General features: G+C 39.9%; 1 protein-coding gene across 10 annotated transcripts; it reads left to right on the top strand.

The window, feature by feature from the left end:
* The first annotated feature begins 16,347 nt into the window (after positions 1–16,347).
* Positions 16,348–23,088, top strand: LOC109735573 (uncharacterized). 10 transcript variants are annotated; one of them, XM_073508703.1, is made up of 10 exons: positions 16,348–16,722; positions 17,794–17,824; positions 17,931–18,006; positions 18,334–18,413; positions 19,127–19,297; positions 19,517–19,679; positions 21,786–21,895; positions 22,036–22,085; positions 22,203–22,231; positions 22,496–23,088. In XM_073508703.1, exons 1-5 carry the CDS (start codon positions 16,626–16,628, stop codon positions 19,173–19,175), a joined length of 333 nt encoding a protein of 110 aa, XP_073364804.1. In that variant the 5' UTR covers positions 16,348–16,625; the 3' UTR covers positions 19,176–19,297; positions 19,517–19,679; positions 21,786–21,895; positions 22,036–22,085; positions 22,203–22,231; positions 22,496–23,088. The 10 variants fall into 10 exon arrangements, 9 of the variants coding, with proteins under 9 accessions (XP_073364804.1, XP_073364803.1, XP_073364805.1 ...); XM_073508702.1 differs by having other exon boundaries at positions 22,203–23,023; XM_073508704.1 differs by lacking the exon at positions 22,203–22,231 and having other exon boundaries at positions 22,496–22,797.
* The last annotated feature ends 269 nt before the right edge of the window (positions 23,089–23,357 follow it).

The following is a 23,357-nucleotide window of genomic DNA, read 5'->3' as shown; positions in this document are numbered from 1 at the left end:
AATGTAGTTCTTCTTATTGTGGCACAGATGTTCAGATTCGATATGATTCAAGATAAAAGTTTAATGTTGACATAAAAACAATAATACTTCAAGCATGCTAACCAAGCAATTATGTCTTATCAAAATAACATAGCCAAAGCAAGTTATCCCTACAAAATCATATAGTCTGGCTATGCTCCATCTTCACCACACAAAATATTCATATCATGTACAACCCCGGTTTTAGCCAAGCAATTGGTTCATACTTTTTAACGCGCTTCAGCCTTTTCAACTTTTACGCAATAGATGAGCGCAAGCCATGGATATAGCACTATGGTGGAATAAGGTATAATGATAAGGGTTATGTGGGAAGACAAAAAAGGAGAAAGTCTTACATCGACGAGGCTAATCAACGGGCTATGGAGATGCCCATCAATTGATGTCAATGCAAGGAGTAGGGATTGCCATGGAACGGATGCACTAGAGCTATAAGTGTATGAAAGCTCAAACAAAGAAACTAAGTGGGTGTGCATCCAACTTGCTTGCTCACGAAGACCTCGGGCATTTGAGGAAGCCCATCATTGGAATATACAAGCCAAGTGCTATAATGAAATTTCCCACTAGTATATGAAAGTGACAAAATGAGAGACTCTCTATCATGAAGATCATGGTGCTACTTTGAAGCACAAGTGTGGTAAAAAGGATAGTAACATTGTCCCTTCTCTCTTTTTCTCTCTTTTTTTGGGCCTTTTTTTTCATGGCCTCTTTTTTTAGTCCGGTGTCTCATCCCGACTTGTGGGGGAATCATAGTCTCCATCACCCTTTCCTCACTTGGGACAATGCTCTAATAATGATGATCATCACACTTTTATTTACTTACAACTCATGAATTACAACTCGATACTTAGAACAAGATATGACTCTATGTGAATGCCTCCGGCGGTGTACCGGGATATGCAATGAATCAAGAGCGACATGTATGAAAGAATTATGAACGGTGGCTTTGCCACAAATACGATGTCAACTACATGATCATGCAAAGCAATATGACAATGATGGAGCGTGTCATGATAAACGAAACGGTGGAAAGTTGCATGGCAATATATCTCGGAATGGCTATGGAAATGCCATAATAGGTAGGTACGGTGGCTGTTTTGAGGAAGGTATAAGGAGCTTTATGTGTGATAGAGCGTATCATATCACAGGATTTGGATGCACCGGCGAAGTTTGCACCAACTCTCAAGGTGAGAAAGGGCAATGCACGGTACCGAAGAGGCTAGAAAATTGCGGAAAGGTAAGTGTGCGTATAATCCATGGACTGACATTAGTCATAAAGAACTCATATACTTATTGCAAAAATTTACTAGCCCTCGAAGCAAAGTACTACTACGCATGCTCCTAGGGGAAGGGTTGGTAGGAATTAACCATCGCGCGATCTCGACCGCCACACAAAGGATGACAATCAATAAATACCTCATGCTCCGACTTCGTTACATAACGGTTCACCATACGTGCATGCTACGGGAATCACAAACTCCAACACAAGTATTTCTCAATTTCACAATTACTCAACTAGCACAACTATGATATTACCACCTTTATATCTCAAAACAATTATCAAGCATCAAATTTCTCATGATATTATAATTAAAGCAAATTGCCATGCTGTTTTAAGACTCTCAAAATAATATAAGTGAATCATGAGAGATTAATAGTTTCTATAAAACAAATCCACCACCGTGCTCTAAAAGATATAAGTGAAGCACTAGAGCAAAAACTATATAGCTCAAAAAAATATAAGTGAAGCACATAGAGTATTCTAATAAATTCCGATTCATGTGTGTCTCTCTCAAAAGGTGTGTACAGCAAGGATGATTGTGGTAAACTAAAAAGCAAAGACTCAAATCATACAAGACGCTCCAAGCAAAATGCATATCATGTGGTGAATAAAAATATAGCTCCAAGTAAAGTTACCGATGGAAGTAGACGAAAGAGGGGACGCCTTCCGGGGCATCCCCAAGCTTTGGCTTTTTGGTGTCCTTAGATTATATTGGGGTGCCATGGGCACCCCCAAACTTAGGCTCTTGCCACTCCTTGTTCCATAATCCATCAAATCTTTTACCCAAAACTTGAAAACTTCACAACACAAAACTTAGCAGAAAATCTCGTGAGCTCCGTTAGCGAAAGAAAACAAAACACCACTTCAAGGTACTGTATTGAACTCATTCTTTATTTATGTTGGTGTTAAACCTACTGTATTACAACTTCTCTATGGTTTATAAACTATTTTACTAGCCATAGATTCATCAAAATAAGCAAACAACACACAAAAAACAGAATCTGTCAAAAACAGAACAGTCTGTAGTAATCTGTAACTAACGCAAACTTCTGGAACTCAAAAAAACCTACCAAAATAGGAAGACCTAGAAAATTTGTTTATTGATCTACTGCAATTGGAATCAGTATTTTATCACGTTCTGGTGATTTTTAACAATTGTTTTTGTGAACAGAAAGTTTCTGAAATTTTCAGCAAGATCAAATAACTATCATCCAAGAAGATCCTATAGGTTTAACTTGGCACAGACACTAATTAAAACATAAAAATAAATCTAACCAGAGGCTAGATCAAATATTTATTTCTAAACAGAAGCAAAAAGCAAAAAAAAACTAAAATAAAATTGGGTTGACTCCCAACAAGCGCTATCGTTTAACGCCCCTAGCTAGGCATAAAAGCAAGAATAGATCTAGGTATTGCCATCTTTGGTAGGAAATCCATAATTAGCTCTCATAATAGATTCATATGGAAATTTTATTTTCTTTCTATGGAAGTGTTCCATGCCTTTCCTTAACGGAAATTGGAATCTAATATTCCCTGCCTTCATATCAATGATTGCACCAATCGTTCTAAGAAAAGGTCTACCAAGAATAATAGGACATGAAGGATTGCAATATATGTCAAGAACGATGAAATCTATGGGCACATAGTTCCTATTTGCAACAATAAGAACATCATTAATTCTTCCCATAGGTTTCTTAATAGTGGAATCCGCATGGTGCAAGTTTAAAGAACAATCGTCAAATTCACGGAAACCTAACAAATCACACAAAGTTTTTGGAATCGTGGAAACACTAGCACCCAAATCACACAAAGCATAGCATTCATGATCTTTAATTTTAATTTTAATAGTAGGTTCCCACTCATCATAAAGTTTTTCTAGGGATAGAAACTTCCAACTCAAGTTTTTCTTCATAAGATTGCATCAAAGCATCAACGATATGTTTAGTAAAAGCTTTATTTTGGCTATAAGCATGAGGAGAATTTAGCACGGATTGCAACAACGAAATAAAATCTATCAAAAATCAATTATCATAATTAAATTCCTTTAAATCCAAAATACTGGGTTCATTAATATCTAGAGTTTTGACTTCTTCAATCCCACTTTTAACAATTTTCGCATCAAGATCTAAAAACTCCGAATTTTTGGAACGCCTTCTAGGTAAAGGTGAATCATCTCCAGTCCCATCATTATCAAGATTCATATTGCAAAACAAAGATTTAATAGGAGACACATCAATAACTTTTAGATCTTCATCTTTGTTCTCACAAAAACTAGAAGAACACGCTTTCACAAAGCAATCTTTCTTAGCACGCATCCTAGCGGTTCTTTCTTTGCACTCATAAATGGAAATTCTCATGGCTTTGAGAGACTCATTGATACCATGATTAGGTGGAATAGATCTAAGTTTCAAAGAATCAACATCAAGAGAAATTCTATCAACATTCCTAGCCAATTCATCAACCTTGAGCAATTTTTCTTCAAGCAAAGCATTGAAATTCTTTTGTGAATTCATAAACTCCTTAACACTAGTCTCAAATTCAGAGGGCATCTTATTAAAATTTCCATAAGAATTTTTGTAAGAATTACCATAATTATTAGAGGAATTACTAGGGAACGGCCAAGGATTAAAGTTTCCTCTATACGCGTTGTTACCAAAATTATTCCTACCAACAAAATTCACATCCATAGATTCGTTAGTATTCTCAATCAAAGTAGACAAAGGCATATCATTAGGATCAGAAGAAACACTTTTAGTAGCAAACAATTTCATAAGTTCATCCATCTTTCCACTCAAAACATTAATTTCTTCTATCACATACTTTTTTATTAGTAGATCTTTCGGTGTGCCATTGAGAATAATTAATCATAATATTATCTAGGAGTTTAGTAGCATCTCCTAAAGTGATTTCCATTAAAGTGCCTCCCGTGGACGAATCTAAAAGATTTCTAGAAGCAAAATTCAATTCGGCAGAAAAAATTTGTATAATCATCCAAAGATTCAAACCATGTGTAGGGCAATTACGTATCATTAATTTCATCCTCTCCCAAGCCTGTGCAACATGTTCATGATCAAGTTGCTTATAATTCATGATATCGTTTCTAAGAGAGATAATTTTAGCGGGAGGAAAATACTTAGAGATAAAAGCATCTTTGCACTTATTCCATGAATCAATACTATTTTTAGGCAAAGACGAAAACCAAGCTTTAGCAGGATCTCTAAGCGAAAAAGGAAATAGCTTCAATTTAACAATATCATTATCCACATCTTTCTTCTTTTGCATATCACACAAATCAACGAAGCTATTCAGATGGGTAGCGGCATCTTCACTAGGAAGGCCGGCGAATTGATCTTTCATGACAAGATTCAACAAAGCAGCATTAATTTCACAAGATTCAGCATCGGTAAGAGGAGCAATCAGAGTGCCAAGAAAATCATTGTTGTTGGTATTGGTAAAGTCACACAATTTAGTATTATCTTGAGCCATCGTGACAAGCAAGCAATCCACACACAAGCAAACAAGAAGCAAGCGAAGAAAAAAAGCGAACGGAAAAGAGAGGGAAAATAAAACGGCAAGGGTGAAGTGGGGGAGAGCAAAACGAGAGGCAAATGGCAAATAATGTAATGCGAGGGATAAGAGTTTGTGATGGGTACTTGGTATGTCTTGACTTGTGCGTAGACTCCCCGGTAACGGCGCTAGAAATCCTTCTTGCTACCTCTTGAGCATTGCGTTGGTTTTCCCTGAAGAGGAAAGGGTGATGCAGTAAAGTAGCGTAAGTATTTCCCTCAGCTTTTTAGAACCAAGGTATCAATCCAGTAGGAGACCATGCTCGAGTCCCATACACCTACACAAACAAATAAGAAACTCACAACCAACACAATAAAGGGGTTGTCAATCCCTTCACAGTCACTTACGAGAGTGAGATCTGATAGATATGATAAGATAATATTTTTGGTATTTTTATGATAAAGAGAAATAAAGATGCAAAGTAAAATAGACGGCAATAGAAGTAGCTAAGTGTTGGAAGATTAATATGATGGAAAATAGACCCCGGGGCCATAGGTTTCACTAGTGGCTTCTCTCAAGAGCATAAGTATTACGGTGGGTGAACAAATTACTGTCGAGCAATTGATAGAATTGAGCATAGTTATGAGAATATCTAGGTATGATCATGTATATAGGCATCACGTCCGTGACAAGTAGACCGAAACGATTCTGCATCTACTACTATTACTCCACACATCGACCGCTATCCAGCATGCATCTAGAGTATTAAGTTCATAAGAACAGAGTAATGCTTTAAGTAAGATGACATGATGTAGAGGGATAAACTCATGCAATATGACATAAACCCCATCTTGTTATCCTCGATGGCAACAATACAATACGTGCCTTGCTGCCCCTGCTATCACTGGTAAAGGACACCGTAAGATTGAACCCAAAGCTAAGCACTTCTCCCATTGCGAGAAAGATCAATCTAGTAGGCCAAACCAAACTGATAATTCGAAGGGACTTGCAAAGATAACCAATCATACGTAAAAGAATTCAGAGGAGATTCAAATATTGTTCATAGATAAACTTGATCATAAACCCACAATTCATCGGTCTCGACAAACACACCGCAAAAGAAGACTACATCGAATAGATCTCCAAGAGAATCGAGGAGAACTTTGTATTGTGATCCAAAGAGAGAGAAGAAGCCATCTAGCTAATAACTATGGACCCGAAGGTTTGAGGTAAACTACTCACACATCATCGGAGAGGCTACGGTGTTGATGTACAAGCCCTCCGTGATCAATGCCCCCTCCGGCGGAGCGCCCGAAAAGGCCCCAAGATGGGATCTCACGAGTACAGAAGGTTGCGGCGGTGAAATTAGGTTTTCGTGGATGCCCCTGATGGTTTGGGGGTACGTAGGTATATATAGGAGGAAGAAGTACGTCGCTGGAGCAACATGGGCCCCACGAGGGTGGAGGGCGCGCCTGGGGGGGAGGCGCGCCCCCTGCCTCGTGCTCTCCTCGTTGATTTCTTTACGTGGACTCTAAGTCCTCTGGATCATGTTTGTTCCGAAAAATCACATTCCCGAAGGTTTCATTCCGTTTGGACTCCGTTTGATATTCTTTTTCTGCGAAACACTGAAATAGGCAAAAAAAACAGCAATTTGGGCTGGGCCTCCGGTTAATAGGTTAGTCCCAAAAATAATATAAAAGTGTATAATAAAGCCCATTAAACATCCAAAACAGAATATAATATAGCATGGAACAATCAAAAATTATAGATACGTTGGAGACGTATCATCGACTACATCTGATTTTTTTCAGATAGCGAATGATGGCAGTAACTAGTAGGAATTAAGAACAAACCTACTCTATACAATAAAGAAATTACGGCATAGTAACTAAGAATAAACCTACACTATACAATAAAGGATTTATGGTATATTACATCCACTGAGCATCGAAGTTCGCCACCAGTGATCATAACGCGCAACGAAGAAGCAGATTACAAAAACTGGGCACCATTGCAGCGTAAAAAAGTAATACTGAACCGAGACCACTTCCAAGACAGTTCAAGAAAGGTTAGCCTTGTGCGGGAACTGCTGCGCAAGCTGCTGAGCAAGGCTGTGAGACCGGCCTAGCATGTCGGCCATAGCTTCCAGGTGTAGCTGTTTAGCGATGAGGTTCTCATTGGTGTTCTCTGCAATCTTTCTTAGAGATAGGACTTCAAGTCGAAGTTGAGTTGCAGAATGCCTTTCTGCTAGAACTTGGGACTGAAGAAGTCGAACTGATTCAGACAAATAATTCTGTGAGCTTGTCTGACTGCTAGTCTCAAGTAACTTGAACACTGCATCAAGACAAGACTTTGGGGTTGTCTTGCTATCTTCAAGATGTTTTGCCTTCTTTGCTGCAATATATGTTGGGTTTGTGTCACAGCCTTCAGCAGACTTGTGCATGCCATCAGGCATATCACCCTGAAACAAAGCAGAGAGATGATAGGTTTTGCACGTGTATAAACAAAGATGATAACTGTGCTGTCAATTCCATCCAATTTCAAATTAGAAAATAAAGAGTAAGTTCAAAATATCAATAGCATAATTTGGCATTGTTCATAAAACGGGGAGCTTCACCACACTACTGGATTACCATGTCAACATAACAAGCATAGATGAAGGGCAAAGAAAATCATTGTATCTATTTTGGTTAATGTGCATGGCATGTTGTTCATATCATCAGCCACATCAGTAAGATAAAACAGGAGATGACAAGGTGCAAACGTGGGCTGCTTCACCACACACTAGATTATAGATCCATAAAAACAAGCATACATATAGGGAGTATTGAGTAATGTGCATGGTATGAATAAGGAATTTGGTTTTACAAGTAAAACTTAGAACTTACGGTTCTTGCGAACATGCATTTTGGTAGAAACAGCAAACTAAACAACAGTAAACGATAGGGAGTATGAGCAAATTAAACAACAGTTGAGGATAAAGGCTTTAGAAGGACTGACTTACATTAACAGTTAACACCGGCTTTATAATGCCCTTCTCCATGTCAAGGGAAGGATAACTCAAGAATTTCAGCACAGAATCTTCTTCATAAGCATTGCCTGTACTCTACATTTTGTAGAGAGTAATTATAGATATGATAATACTGGAAGGGATAGAGGATAATGAAGATAAGATGCAGATTGATGCTACATAATCAACTACCAATCCCTGGAAGTACAAGCATTACAAGACAAAATGTACTGACAAGAGCAATGGGCTACACTTCTGCACTGGCATTGTCTGTGTATTCTACTTTTTGGTAAGATTAAATATAGATATGATCTTTTTTAGTAAATGGTGGGCGAGGGAGATAAGATGCAGAATGATACACAATGAACCAATCCCTCTTCCCATAATACAAGAGTGTTTTGAACACTGGTGTACTGTACAAAACGTTCTTATATTATGGGACGGAGGGAGTAGCTGTTAATGTAAGTACAGCGATAGACGATGTTCAGTCCTTACAAGAGGACTGCAGAGCTAAACCTCTTCAAAAGCATTGGGTTGATTCTAAATTTATCTAAGAGTCCATACGGATCTTATAATGTCCACCAAATGGACGATAACGAGGCTAACATGTGCAGTGATGCTACATAATCAAACATCTACGAAAGTAAGTATGGTCATACAGGGCAAGAGGCACTCACAAGAGCAATGCAGTGTGCAGTATAGTTGCGAGATTCTGTGGTCCCTTGAGAATGAATGTTCTTCTGCTATCAGTTTTTGTACAAGTGAGACGTTAAGGCAAATGTAGAAATGTAGTTCATATTGTGATGTGATATCATAGATAGTACCTTACGCTGCAGCGGAGACCAATGTGTAACAAGATTATTCCAGTCACCGTCGGATAAATGTAGCACCGGAGACTTTACAGAAATTTCGTTTAGAGGCTTGCCATCGAAGTGCGCTTGCCTCAGGTAGGAACGATACTTCATCAATGAGTGCTTGAAAAGCGCAACCAACCCTTGCTTGTCTTCACAGTCCAGTTTGGTCCTCGCCTATTTAAAAGAATGAAATCTTGTGTCTTCTGTCAGCAGAAACATATGCAGTAATGACCATGAATAACATTAGTACATTACTTACGCGTAAGTTGCAGAGGAAGACTGGAAATTGTTCTGTGTCTGCGGTATAATCTTTCCATGAAGGAAAGATGCGCACAAAGTTCCTGACAACAATATAAGCTTTGTCTTCTAAACTGGGAAGAAATGGAACAGTGGTCCTATTTGCTGCAATTGGGGCTCTCTCTGGTTCGAAAAGGGATTTAGCAACTGGATTTGGTGTACTCTTTGCTGGAATGGGGGTTTTGCGTCGTAGAGCTGGTGCTATGTCAACTGGCATAATCATAATGTTTGCTGCAGTTGGGGTCTGCTGAGTTGGGGCATCAGAAATGACTAGTGTAGTAGGGCTAGAGTCTGCTAGAGTTGGGGTGTTTTGTGGGTCAGGTGATATTGCAACTACACCTAATGGGCTATTTGATTTATCAGGTGCCACTACCTTTTCCAAATACTTTGCTTGTGCTCCTCCACGATTAGCAATCGCCCTCTTCCTTGTGAACGTCTGATACACAAGAACAACATTTGAATGGATAAATATGGTATGATGACAGACTGAATATGTACTGAAAATGGATAGGCAGGACGTATTCACATACATGATGTGTAAACTAAGCTAATGGCAGTTCAACAAAGTATAAGCAATGCAAAGCATCAGTTGCAAGATATGTGCGACAAATATAACCTTGGAAAGTTAGAGCAAGCACCTTGATGGGTGAATAAGATAGGGCATCTTCCTCTGACTCCTCCACTAGGGAGCTACATTGACTTAGGTCTCCCTCTAGCTCAGAATCACTGTTAGGATCATATTCTGAGCATGAATCTGTAGGTGGAGAGCGTTTGCATTGCATTACATCCAGACTTGATTTCAGTCCCTTAATGCCAAGTTTGACAGCCATGGCATTGTTCTGCTTTATTCTTTTCATGTGCGCAAGCTCATAATCGTTATGATGCTGTTCATAATCTGAGATTCATGAAAACATAAAAAGTAGTCAGATTATCTATGGAATGCATTGCGGATTCAACTCGAAGAGTGTCTCCCTATAAACCCTTGCATATGCAAAGTTCACCCCCAACCGTGCTGACCAGACCACACACAGAAATACAAACCCCTTATGTCTCTATAACAGGCAGACACACATTTCAAAACTGAAGTAGGAACATTAGAATCATATGAAATTCGTATTTGAACAAATGAACTAAGGAATTATGAGTGGCATAATGTTTAGCTTCAAGGGTGGAGTGTTGGTAGTGCGATACAAAGCAAGTAGGCAGATTGTATTCCATGTAAAAGATCGAAGCCTATGTAAAAGCTGGAAATGACACTTTCTTTCTGTACAATGCAGTGTTCGTTGCCCACACATGATGGAAGAGATCACATAGAGAAATATTATTCACTCATGTCTACGGTTGTAGTATTTAGAAACAGGATGGTCCACCCTAAAAGAATATTGACAACAAATATGACAGGGCAAGCATAGATGTAGTGAATCAATCATTTACTTGTGAGCTTACTATGACAAGTATGCAGAATTGTAACTGCAGTAAGAGACCGTCCAAAATCTGAATCAAGAATTTTGTCTAGCACTTATTGTTTGCAACTAATCGACGTGAATAATTGGATATTATATCGAATGAGTAAGAAATACAAGTAAAATTGTCAACAAACCTGGCTTGCAGTTGTAATCTGGGTCAATGTCACTACGACCAACAATCCAAAATGACTAGTGTCTTTTCCTAGGGCCGGAATTTTGAAAACCCTGTGAACTTTACAGGTACTAAAGATTACCGAAATACATCTCAACCATTAAGTGTAGGTAGCACTGAGCACACAACAAACCCTAATGACAGTCCTGCCTAATGAGTAATGAATCAATTAGAAAATGGGTGATGAGGAGTGGCTGCTGAGTGTTGAGGACTTATCTCAGGATAAATCAGGTTGGATTAGTGGGTGCTGCACGCCTGAGCCCTGAACGGACTGGGAAGGTAGGCACGGCGGCGCGCCCGGGCAGCGGTGACGCTGTTGGGCGAGCAGCTCCTGACCTCCTGTTAGTCCGGCGTCTCCTCCTAGAGTCATGCTGTCCGGGGACGGCAAGTCGCCGGCGAGGCAGGCGGCTGGGGGCGAGTGGAGATCGGAAGCGCGCAACAGAACAGAGGGGAATCGGGGCCGGGGACGACCCAAAATCCCAGGGTGGTCCGGCCCACCATGGGCACCCTGTAGAGATACACACCGTGAAACTAATTTAGGAACATTTAGCTGACCAATTAAATGAATCTATTTTAATAATATCATATTTGTATTTGAACAACTAAGCTTGTTTAGCTTGATGGGTCGAGCAGTGCTATTATGACACGAAGGACGTATTCTGATCGTATAGTGATCATAAAAGGGGGAAACCGGAGAAATGATATTTAGCAGCCATTGTTTGCTTCGAACTAAGAACTAAATTCTAAGAGTTGAAAAGAAAGTAGAGTAACCAAGTTAAGATCTATTTTCTGGTAGAGATCAAAAAGTTGAGGAGATATGAACCACCTCTCTTGCGGTGCCGTGTAGGCATCGGGGGTGCGATGGCTGTCGGTGGCGTTGAAGCAGATCTACGACGGTAGACGGGTGCATCGGGGGATAAGTCCTGTTGCGGTGGAAGAGAAGGTCGTGTGAGCGGACCCGGCAAAGAGGACGACGGTGCCGATGAAGCGAGAGGACGTGATGCAAGGCTCTTGGTCTGTTGCCGTGGATGAGAAACATCCATCTCTAGCAGTGGACGACGCGGTCTTGGTAGGCGCTCCGGCATGGTGGAGGACGGTGGCGATGGATGTGGTGGAGGACGGCGGCGATGGATGTGGTGGAGGACGGCGGCGGTGGATGGGGTGGCGGACGGAGGCTGGTGTGGGGATGGTGTTCTAGCGCGGACGGTGTATGAATGGGAAAATGGAGGGAGAGGTACGGGGAACCATGTTTTTGGGACGCGCCTGTCTGAAATATGGGAAAGTTACGAACTTAGCCCCCGCTTAAAATTTGGACGTCTCGTCAGTTGGGGATACGACAGTAATCTCGCATCTCGCCAATATTTGCCCAGAGCGATTTCGGGCGAGGAGAGGGTGGTTGGCGCCCATGGTTGGTGCCCACGGTGTATGAACGGGGCTGACTGGTAGGGCGATTGTGTCACGTCTGAGTGAAGTTACAAACCTGCCCCTATTGAAAATATTTGCCTACATCGATTTCGGCCGAGTCGAGTTTGTTTTGCTGCCCACCGTGTATGAATGGGGAAATGGAGGGAGAAACAGAGGTCTTTCGGACGAGCTTGAACCAAATGTGTTTTGCCGCCCATGTTTGGCGCCCACCGTGTCGGAATGGGCTCAGAGGCGGTCGTGTCATGTCTAATTGAAGTTACTATCCTACCCCTATTTAGAGCAGTGGAAATCGGGCCGATGGATTGTCCGTGTAATGGGTAGACAGTAATTTCCATCTCCCAAACACTTGGTTTCGGGCAGCCGACGTGGGAGTGGACATTTTGCCGCTTCTTTCGAATTTTGGGACAATAAGCATCCACGTTTACCCTGGCAACTAAATTCGAATCCATTTTGTATTCCTATACGAATCTTTATAAATCATTCTATGTGTTTTTATATATCTTCAAAAGGACGACAAAGATGTATTCCACTGTCATATATGAATATGGTTTACAAATGCCGATACTCAAATTCAGAAGCTAGAATCCAGTTTAAGGTGAATTCGAATATTTGGAACACTTCATGTCCAACTCAAATGTCACACGCAGCATAATGTGTACTCCCATTTAGATATATACACAAGCGATGTATCAAGATTGAAATACCGAGTTAATCAACCAAGAATGTACGGAACTAACAGACATATAAACACTTATAAAGTATATGGATCAATAATATCAACTAACATACATAAGCCAGGCCGCTGTACTTTTCTTTGCTACAACAACATCCTTTTTTTAGCCAATCTACTACAACATCTTGGCCCTTTTTGATGCGTGCCACTTATGGTCCATCTATACTACTATTATTGCTGAATGCACATTCAGCCCGATTGGCATATTTGTAGGTCTGGCACAACAATCAAAATGAAATGTCTCCGAGTCTTATCAATTAATACAGACTTGTGCTCAAATAAAATTACAAACCAAAAAACAAAAAACAAAAAACAATCATTACATGATCTCTAAAACAAATGGTTTGATTGATTACATGAACAAACAACACAAAGGTTATTCAATGATGGAAAGAACATTTCACCTATGATTTACCAAGTGGGAATTTAATTTCCTTTTTTCCTTCAAGACCTTAACAATGTGGTCAGTCTCAGCTTGCTTCGTTTTGAAATCCACCAAATATTTAATGGTTGTCTTGAGTACTGCTACTGATTGTGTTGTTTGCTTCCTCAACATGTCAACTTCATCTCTAAGTGCAGAAGTAGAATCTCTTTCTACCACTAGTTTAGCCTCTAGAGCATCAGCAGTTGGCAATTCATAATGCACGATTGGGCCGGTGCCACTGCTGTGGGATGATACAACGTCCATGGGGACCTCGCTCTTTGATCTTGGGCTAACCTATTTTGCCATTAAAGTTTTGATTGGATTCAGAAAAGTTGAAGTTAGCAAAACATCTCAACTGGGAGTTATAACAGCAAACCAGTTAAACAAACAAGGAATTAAAGAGTTTCAATTCGATGCTGAAAAGTAGTTATTAACATTATTGTAACCCGTTGTTGCAGCAGCAAAGCAGTTCAACAAACAAGTAGCTATTTAAGTTCAGGCAAATAGGTAATTCTTAATAGTAAGTATCAAATACATAGATAGGCGCAGTCTATAATAGGATTAACAGGCTGTGGCATTATGTAATCGGTAGCAAACTAAATTAAGCCAAGCAACGTAATTGAACAATTTTGCAATAAGTGGCTAACTAAAATTCCGAGAAGCAGGTAACTGAACTTACGCTAGTTCTTTGTACAGGCACACTGCAACTTCTTTTTCGCTTACAAGGTTGTACGAAGGAGTCCATGGCATCAATTGCTTGGATACGCAGTCCCAATACTTCTTTCTTCCCACACTGCATTGGTAAATCGAATGGTTAATCTGGTAAGATGGTGTGTCCTTGATATGCTATATGAGGATGTGTAGTCATACTAGTTGTAGCCACACACATCACACTGGCTTTTGCTGTATATTTCATGCAATTACTTTTGGCATATCGAGATCTAAGCAATCTACAATAGGATGAAAAGACTGGCATCCTTCACATTATTGGCGAACTCAGTTCATAGAAACAAGCAATTCAACCATTCTGTGGGTAAATCAAAAGCGCCACTGGAATATTTTTTACTACCCCTATCATACACGCAAAAAGGGGCGACGCCACCATAGGGGCTGGTATGGGCGGCCGCCTCGGGTGGCTCAAAAGTGTGTACCTAGTTTGAGTCGTTCAGGTTGGCCCACGCTAGTTTTGTTCGTCCCAACGCACGAGCAGGCAATGTATAAAATGAAGAAAAATGTTTCAATTTGGATAGGCCAATAACATAAGTGCAAGGCAGGCCCTATAGCAGGCTCGCAGCCCAAACGAGCGCCTCCCATATCGATCGACAGCAGGAAAAATCCCAATTCATCCGCTCCAGCTTCCAGTCTGGTTCGCTCCTAACCTAGCCGCCGCTGGACAGACCGACATAGCACTTCCTCGCGCCCTCGTTGGAGGACGGTCGCCAGGCTTCAAGCGAATGGAAGGACAAGAAGATGAAGATCCAACCCTGGGTGTAGCCTGCGTGGGAGGCAGCGACGGCAGCACGGGCATGGCATCGAGCTTGCGCAAACGGACAGTCGCAACTTGCAAGAGTAGCATGCACAACGAGCAGGTACATCACATCCCTGATTATATCTAATTCAACTCTTCAATTTCTGGCCAATAGTTAAACCTGACGGTGTTGTAAAACTGCTTGTATGTAGGGAATCTATGAGAAAATGAAACCAATTTCTACTTATTTTATAACTCCCCCAATCAATACTGAACTGACTGAATCTGATGTATGTAATCAAGTTTCCGGTGCAAACATCCAAGCTCATCTTGTTTTGAGCCTGAAGTGTCTAATGAACAGACTGCTACTGAAGGATTTGATGCAAACATTTTACATGCTCCTGGTGATGAGCATATAGTGTCTAATGAGGCATCTAATGCAAGCATTTTGCAAGCTCGCATTGAAGGATTTAGTGTCTAATGATGATCTGCTATGTTGAGAGAGACATAGAGATTTGCAGGCATTGATGACACGCAAATTATAGTGCATTTTCATGGCTTGAGGAAACATCGAGGCCATCTACCAGAAAGTCCCTGTATCATGACAACGTAGAATAAATACTTTTCTAATCTGTTGTTTGAAACTATTGGCATACTTATGCAGGATAGATATATTGATATGCAGTTTGCGCACTGGTTATAGGTGCAATTACACTTCGATATTTTCAGCCACAGAACAAATAATTCAAGCAGGTACAAACCATGTTTGTAGTCCTTGTACACCATGTTGCATTTTGTGTTTTTTGGTGCTTACATCATTTAGTGTTTATAATCTGAACTACTTTGGATCATTAGCTAGTTTTCAAAGTGCATGTAGCTTCACATTTCTCAAGTTATGTTGATTTCCGGAGTGCAAGTGCCTTCGTATTTTTGAAGTTAAATGTTCGCCTCTGGTAACTTGAATTCGTGGATCCGCCACTTCACACAAATCATACACGAATGCCAGTACTAATTAAATGAAACTAGACGTCAACCCGTGCATTCGCACGGGCTAGCATATTTATTGTGTTGGATAAAACCATCACAATAAATAGCAGCTATTTAGTTCATTTGTTAAAGTATCTGGGTCTGAATAGATGAATGGTTGAATCTAAAGAGCGCTAAATTTATTCTTTTGACAAACAAAAATCTTTTGATATATTTAATTTCTTTTATGTAAATTAACATTTGTTCTGGATATTCAACAATTAGATTTCGCTATGATTTGTAGTTACTTTTCTAGGAGGCCATTACATGTGTATTATTTAGATTGGTATTTTTTGGTAGTATTTTCTGTTAAACCCGTCTTGTATTTTATCACTGTACAGAGCTAGTAGTTTATTTGAAGGGAATTGTGATGTTCATTTGGATTAAATTGTAAGCAAGGTAAATAATTATCCCCATTTTCTTTGCTCATATTTGGTACGAAGTTAATTTAAATTGGTCTCATATAATTTTATTACACAATTTTTTAATATATGAAACCTAATTTAATTTGCTACCGCATTTAAATTGGTACTTCCTCTTTAAAGAAATATAAAGGCGTTTAGATCACTATGTAAATGCTGTAAACTTCGCTCAGAAAATAATAATCTAAACGCTCTTATAGAAGAAGTAACATATTACTCCTCTTTACACTACTGTGCGCATTTTTATCAGTGATAGATTTTTTTGCTTGGGTCGTCGGCGGGTTCGCCGGCCGCGGTCGGCGCTGGCGTCCTGTCTAGTTTGCTCGCCTGATCGGCCCCATGAGAGTGGCTGCGCCAGTGGCTCTCGTTGACAACGTACATCAGTAACCTCAGGAAGTCGTTCCTCCCGAACCACATCGCAATGCCGGCTGTAGCGGCAGCCATCCGGCCGTTCCCCTTTGCCGTGTGGTAGGTCGTCCCCGGTGAATCTGCAATCTCCTCCGATGCCCGCGTTGTTGAGCGGAGTTTCCGCATCCAGCAAAAGCGGCGGCGACTCTTATCCATCCCCATTTTCGCTTGACCCTGTGTTTGTACGAACAGGTGCATATCTTTCCTTTGCCTTACCATGTCCTCTCTCTATGAAATAAATTTCAGACATGCATAGCACGGTTATCAAATTACTGTTTCTAATATTTTATCTAGCAATTAGACTCTTGGAATTTTCTATTATTTGTTAAATCAGATCTGAATTGCTAGGGAAGAAAGAAAGGTTATAGTAATTGATAAAAGCACATACGTGATGCATACATAACTGATATTGATTTCTGTCAAATCAGTTGTGAGCCCTCCATCAGGTATCTGTGTGAATACATTGTCTTATGAATGTATTTCCACTATTTTGAAAATAAAGTACAGTGGCCGTCCTCTTACAGTCAGAGAGAGCTTAAATATAGTTCAATCTTCAGAGAAACACCATAAAAAAGTCAAGGGCCCAAGCTCACAAACACTATATTTGGGTTTGTTAAATGGATGCATCAAAACATTGAGTTTGCTAGAAATTCTAAAATCAGACTAAATTAAATAATGACTATAGACTATATACGAATATAATAAGATACCCAAAAGTAAATAAATTTTGTTCTGTTAAAATATTTCAGATATATCAATTTGAAACCAAATAAGGCTGCTATGTCTGCATCACATTATATTTAGTCATATCAGAATGCTTGTAACAAAATCTATAATATATCCTTGTAAACAATGTTTTTTGCAACCTTGTCGGATGGACATTTCATCTGAGATGAGTATCTTCAATCCATTTCTGCTGGTCACCCTTGACATTGCAACATAGAGTTGTCCATGTGTGAACACTTGCCTTTCTAAGTAGAGTCGAACATTTTTGAGAGATTGCCCCTGGCTTTTGTTTATAGTCATAGCAAAGCACACTGATATTGGGTATTGTCTCCTTTTAAGAATGAAAGGCCATTTTGAATCACTTGGTGACATGATAATTCGTGGGATGTAAACTTTGTCACCAACGTTAGGACCTGTTATGACCTGGCCTTCAATGAAACGCTTTCCTAGCTGTGTTATTGTTAGTCTTGTCCCATTGCAAAGTCTTGCACTTTGATTGATGTTCCTCATAAGCATTATTGGTAATCCTACTTTCAGGCTCAGTTCATGGTCTGGTATTCCAGAAAATGTAAGACTATTCAGAAACTCAGTTGGGTACAACATATCTTCATCTTCCACCGTAGACATTGCCTTGCATGTTGTATCTGAACTGAAATAGGTTACCTCTTCTCCAGGGATTTGACTCATGATGTAGGCATTAATCTGGTCAACAGTCTCGTTTCTTGGGCACAAGATCGCTCTTTCCTCAAGGTATGTTCTATCAGTGTATTTTCTGTGTAAGTCAGGATAGGTGGTGTTAACAATAGATGCTTTCGGGTCATCCCCTTCATGTAAAATAAGGTCCTCTGGGATGCTAACCCAATCCTCTTCATCTATTGTTGACGTTGTGCCATCGCCTATGTTTAGTATCCAGTTTGCGAATTCAGCTGTTTTTGCTTTCTCTTCTGGACTACCTTCGGATGAATTCAGACGCATATTTTCTTTGAGTCGGTACTCCTCAAAGTTCTTCCATAGGTAGGATCTCTTTATTGATGCAGAAATGATATGTTCCCTTTTCCCCTTTGGTATAACTGGTAGGATTTGCCTGAAGTCACCTCCCAAGACTACTGTCATTCCTCCAAATGGTCTATGCTCTGCGTCCTCATATGTGAATCGAAGTATGTCTCTCAAACTCTTATCTAGTGCCTCAAAACAGTGCTTGTGTGTCATAGGTGCTTCATCCCATATTATCAGTGACGTTTTCTTTATTAGCTCCGCAAGAAATGTTCCTTGCTTGATGTTGCATGTGGACTCGTTAGTGATCTTGAGGGGAATGTGAAATCTTGAATGAGTTGTTCTTCCACCCTGTAAAAGAAGTGCTGCTATACCACTTGAAGCAACTGCTAGAACTATTTTTCCTTCAGATCTTAATTTTGTCATGACTGCTTTCCACAGAAATGTCTTTCCAGTTCCACCATATCCGTCAACAAAAATCAATTTTCCAAGACTGTCGTTGACTGATTCTATTATAACGTCAAAAGCCATCCTCTGATCCTGATTTAGCTTATGCAGTAACTTCATGTGTTCTATTCTTAAAGAATCTTTATCATAGTTTAGTTCCTCATTTACTAATCTATTATTTAGATCTTGAAGAACTGAACTATCTGGTAGTGGCATTCCTAGAAAATCTTTGAGGGACTTACCACCTTTAGTCAATAGTTGTTCTATCTCTGCCAGGAGCAGGCTCTTTATTTGTGCCGAGTTGAGTTCCAGGGCCTGAAAATTGAATATTCTTCTTTGCCGACGTTGGATATCCTCATATAGTAACTCCCAATTTGTTTGCCACAACTTTGCGGGATCCATCACCTCACAAAATAAAAGTATTGTGCAGAAAAGTTGGCGCATTTGAGGAGTGGAGGCCCAATGGGATGCTTCCTTGATGCAGTCATCCCACTCTTTGTCATCATTAAGTATCCCAAGAGCATAACATGTGGATTTGAATGTTGGATGTACAACCCCATCAACTGTTCGAATTTCTTCATATGATCTGCATCCTTTGACGGTATTTAACAGCATTCTCAAGTAGTATTTTTCACCGCTCGTTGGTTGTGCATAGTAAATCCTGCCTATGGTTTTTTTCCACCACGCCTTTTCCTCCATTCTTTCTCTTGTGCATGCCAAGTCCATTTGGTTGGAAACTATGCATACGTCAATCTGCGAGCTTCTTCATGCAACTAGTTGGCTGTCATCCATTCTGTGAACATTGTCTTTTCTATGTTAGGCCGGGATACAATTTGATCTAAATCCATTGAGTCCGGGAACACCACAACATGTTCATTTTCTAGGTGAAATTGTAACCTTTCAACCGCAGGCTCTCTGTACTAAAGAGGAAACTGAAATATGCGCCATGCGGCTTCACATCCAGATATGTACCGGGCATCAAGGTACCTCTTGATTTCGTCGTCCCTGTTTGTTAATTTGCTAGCTCTTGTTTCACTTTGTTGGTCTTCCGCTTCTATCAAGACGGTTGTTCGATCTTCTCCTTTGTGGATGTATTTGAATAAATACTTTATAGACCTTGATTTGCTGCACCACTCAACATTTATGTGGGCTTGATACTTGACCAGTAGGTTTCTATTGTATGGCACAACAAATCTATTGTCTAGCTTCACTCCATTCTTGTCCACAGTGTTGCCATCATCTCGCCTTCTATGTACTGGATAGTTATCTTCATCTATGGTAGTCTCAGTGCAAAAATTCTTGGGGAAATGTTTGGCACAACTTTTATCGACAATGCATGGTGATTTTGGGTGTGCTTGACCACATGGACCATGTATCATGTAATTTTGCACTGCTTCGTACCCTTCTGGATCACTATTCTTATCAGGAATTTCGGCTGATATGATTTTGTCGATCTGGGAAGGACTTGGATCTTTATCATCTGGGTGTAGAAACACCAGTATGTGTGCATGCGGGAGGCCTCTTTTCTGGAACTCTATAGTGTAGACAACTTTATGAAAGTAAACAAATTTGAGAAGAAATGAGTTAGGACAATCATCTAGGAAAGAGTGAATATGTACTTATTAGGTAAACTTACTTGCAATTGTTTGTCCAAAACACTTTCCGTTCTTTATGTCATTCATAAGTTCCTTCAGTTTTAACATGAATACTCTGGCAACGATATTTGGACGATCTTCAGGTTTCTGGCCTGGAATCAGATCCAACATATCTTGTATTTCCAGCCATTTTGGATTGCATGTAAAAGTAATGAAGAGATCAGGATAGCCAGCCCAACGACAAATCGCCATGGCATCTTGGTAGTTTTGCTGCTTATTTCTTGGACTGCCATTATATGATGAGGGTAGTATGATTCTTTGTCCAACTTGTTCGGTTCGTGTATCTCCATTTTCTATTGCATCATGCAGTCCTCTGTACAGTTCTGTCCTCAACTTACCTTGGTTTGTCCTGTACCAATTTAGTCTCCATTGTTCAATGCACGTTGCTGCATCAACTAAGAACTGCAGGAACAAACGTCCACTCATTTGCAATGTTGAAGCTTGGTTCAGACCTTGTTGTATGCGATACGCATAAAACTCCAGCATTGTTACATACTTTCTTTTACCTTTGTTGCCTCTTTTATTTTCATACTCTATTTCTGGTCTGAAACCATCTTCTCCATATGGAAAAAGCAAGGGGTACTGCATTGACATATAGCTTGGGTGCAACTCTGAAATCCTCTGTAACATTCTGTCTTTGGTCTCAACTATTATATCAAATTCATTATTTTCTCCATCTTGTTCCCCAATAATTAGTGCTGCGACTTCTGAGGCAGATGGTAGGTTGTATTGCCGTCCATCTTTCGACCTTTTGTTGATCAATCTTAGTCTTACATCTTTAATACGTCGGTTTTGGAATCTGTCCCTTGCCATACGAAATGATTTGACTAAAACATTGTGCTCATCAAGCATCTCCAGTAGTCCTTTGACTATGTTTTCATCTGGTTGTGTCTTACTCTCCGTTGAAGCAGATGCATTAATCCTATTCCGCACTTCATTTTATGTGTCATGTATGTACAATTGGGCAAATTTTGGTTTCGTCACGTCATCCTTAGGAAGTAAAGTGCCAATCTGATGGTAATTCTGGCCATTCAAACGGAAAACATACGGTCCAGATGCCTGCTTATTAATTTCATAGTCAACCTTTCCTCCCATTGAAGTGAATGCGAACATCGAGTTGTACAACCTGATGTTCTGGCGGAAATTTGATGATTCTCCTCTTTCATTGTAACGTAGTAGCTGTCGGAGATACAGCGGAGCTTGCTTCAGTGGTGGTAATTTAACTTTCCCTTCCTTGCAGCAGAGACCAAATTTTGGAACTGTGATGTTACCTGTGCTTGTGCTTCTCTCTCCATGCCACATAATGGCATTGCAAAATTCACAAACACAATTTGGTTTTCCCAGATATGAAACTTGAGTGACATCCTTCGCTACATTAGATACTTCACAGTCATTGCCCTTTTCTGTCCTTAGTCGTTTGCTTGCCTTTTTCAGCTGGAGGATCTCTTTCCTTTTCCGCCTAGCTTCCTTTGCTGCTGCTCTAATGATGTCTGATTGACTATCATTAGATTCGAGTGTTGCTAGTTTAGAGGCTGATTGCTCAGGTATTTGGATTCCTTGATGATGCCACATATTCCTGCATTTTATTTTGTTATCATTTTAATAATCCAGGTAAATTAATATTTATATGATTATTTTTGGTACTGTGGTAATGAATACCTTCCGTTGTTTTGATTTGCTCTAGTGTGTGTTCGACGCATGTTGACTGCGGCTAGTGAATCCTGAAATAATGAGGTAAAAAGTGTAACTGATTTTATTCTGAGATATAAGTGAGGGCATCTTATACGTAACTGATTTTATTTGTCCAGAAATTCAGAATTGCTGATGATAAATTTAATGTAAACATGTCAGGCACCACATTGTTTGCAAGAATGCTGAAGGTATTTGTATGGAACAGATAGTTTCCTGATAAGATTCTTTTTCGTATGGATTGTTTTCCAACAAAGGCTTTTAAATCGTCTAAAATCATTATTCTATTGTGAAAGAAGGATACTTGTGTTGTCACCTTCCAATGAGAGGACGTATATGCTCTGTAATTGGTGATCTGAATCTCAAGTTTATCGCCACTTTCTCTCTGTAATTCAAGTTAATACAAAGCATGTGTAATGAGATCGGAGAGTTGATGTATATATTAATCATTGCAGGAGACATGCATATATTATTTGTGGAAGGAGATAATGAACATTGGCTGCAAGTACTGCCACGCAACCTGTCTGCTCCTTGCTGCTTGCGAGAGGAGGGCAATGTCTTGCCAGGATGTGCATGCTCTGTAATTGGTGATCTGAATCCCAAGTTTATCGGCGCTTTCTCTCCGTAATTCAAGTTAATACAAAGCATGTGTAATGAGATCGGAGAGTTAATGCATATATTAATCATTGCAAGGAGACATGCATGTATTATTTGTGGAAGGAGATAATGAACATTACCTGCAAGTACTGTCACACAACCTGTCTGCTCCTTGTTGCTGGCGAGAGGACTAATTATTGCATGTATGTGATGAAGGATGAGATCAGGGGTGATGTCTTGCCTTGATGTGTACGAATTGAGTCGATATAGAATTCTTATTTGTAAAGAAGCGTAGTTAAGGCTAGAGTTTGTAGGTTAGAGTTTGTCATCTGTACATTTTAAACCTATACAATATCTGAGCCGTTATTATTTTGTGTCACCTGATAGATGGCTCCTACTTGAAGTCAGTTTCCATGTATACTAAAATATATGCACGTCTCTGTTTCTTACACGTCTTGTCTACCCATTGTTTTTCTTCAGAGAATTGTATGTTACACACATGACTCCTTATCTCGACAGAATTGTTTTTCTCTAAAGAATTTTAATATTTAACCTATTTAATTCCAATTAAAATCTGAGTCATGGCTGGTCACGCATGATATGTCTCGATGGCAAGATGGAATGACCTATTGATTGGCAATGCAGATTACTAAGTGGTGCACTTCAGTTTTAGTGGTCGTTAGTTCCACGCACAATGGGCTCTTGGCGAGAACAGATGAT

Source organism: Aegilops tauschii, chromosome 2 (assembly GCF_002575655.3).
Source record: "Aegilops tauschii subsp. strangulata cultivar AL8/78 chromosome 2, Aet v6.0, whole genome shotgun sequence".
NCBI lineage: Eukaryota > Viridiplantae > Streptophyta > Magnoliopsida > Poales > Poaceae > Aegilops > Aegilops tauschii.
The sequence above is the reverse complement of the archived record's forward strand: the minus strand, read 5'-3'. Positions and strand labels throughout refer to the sequence as shown.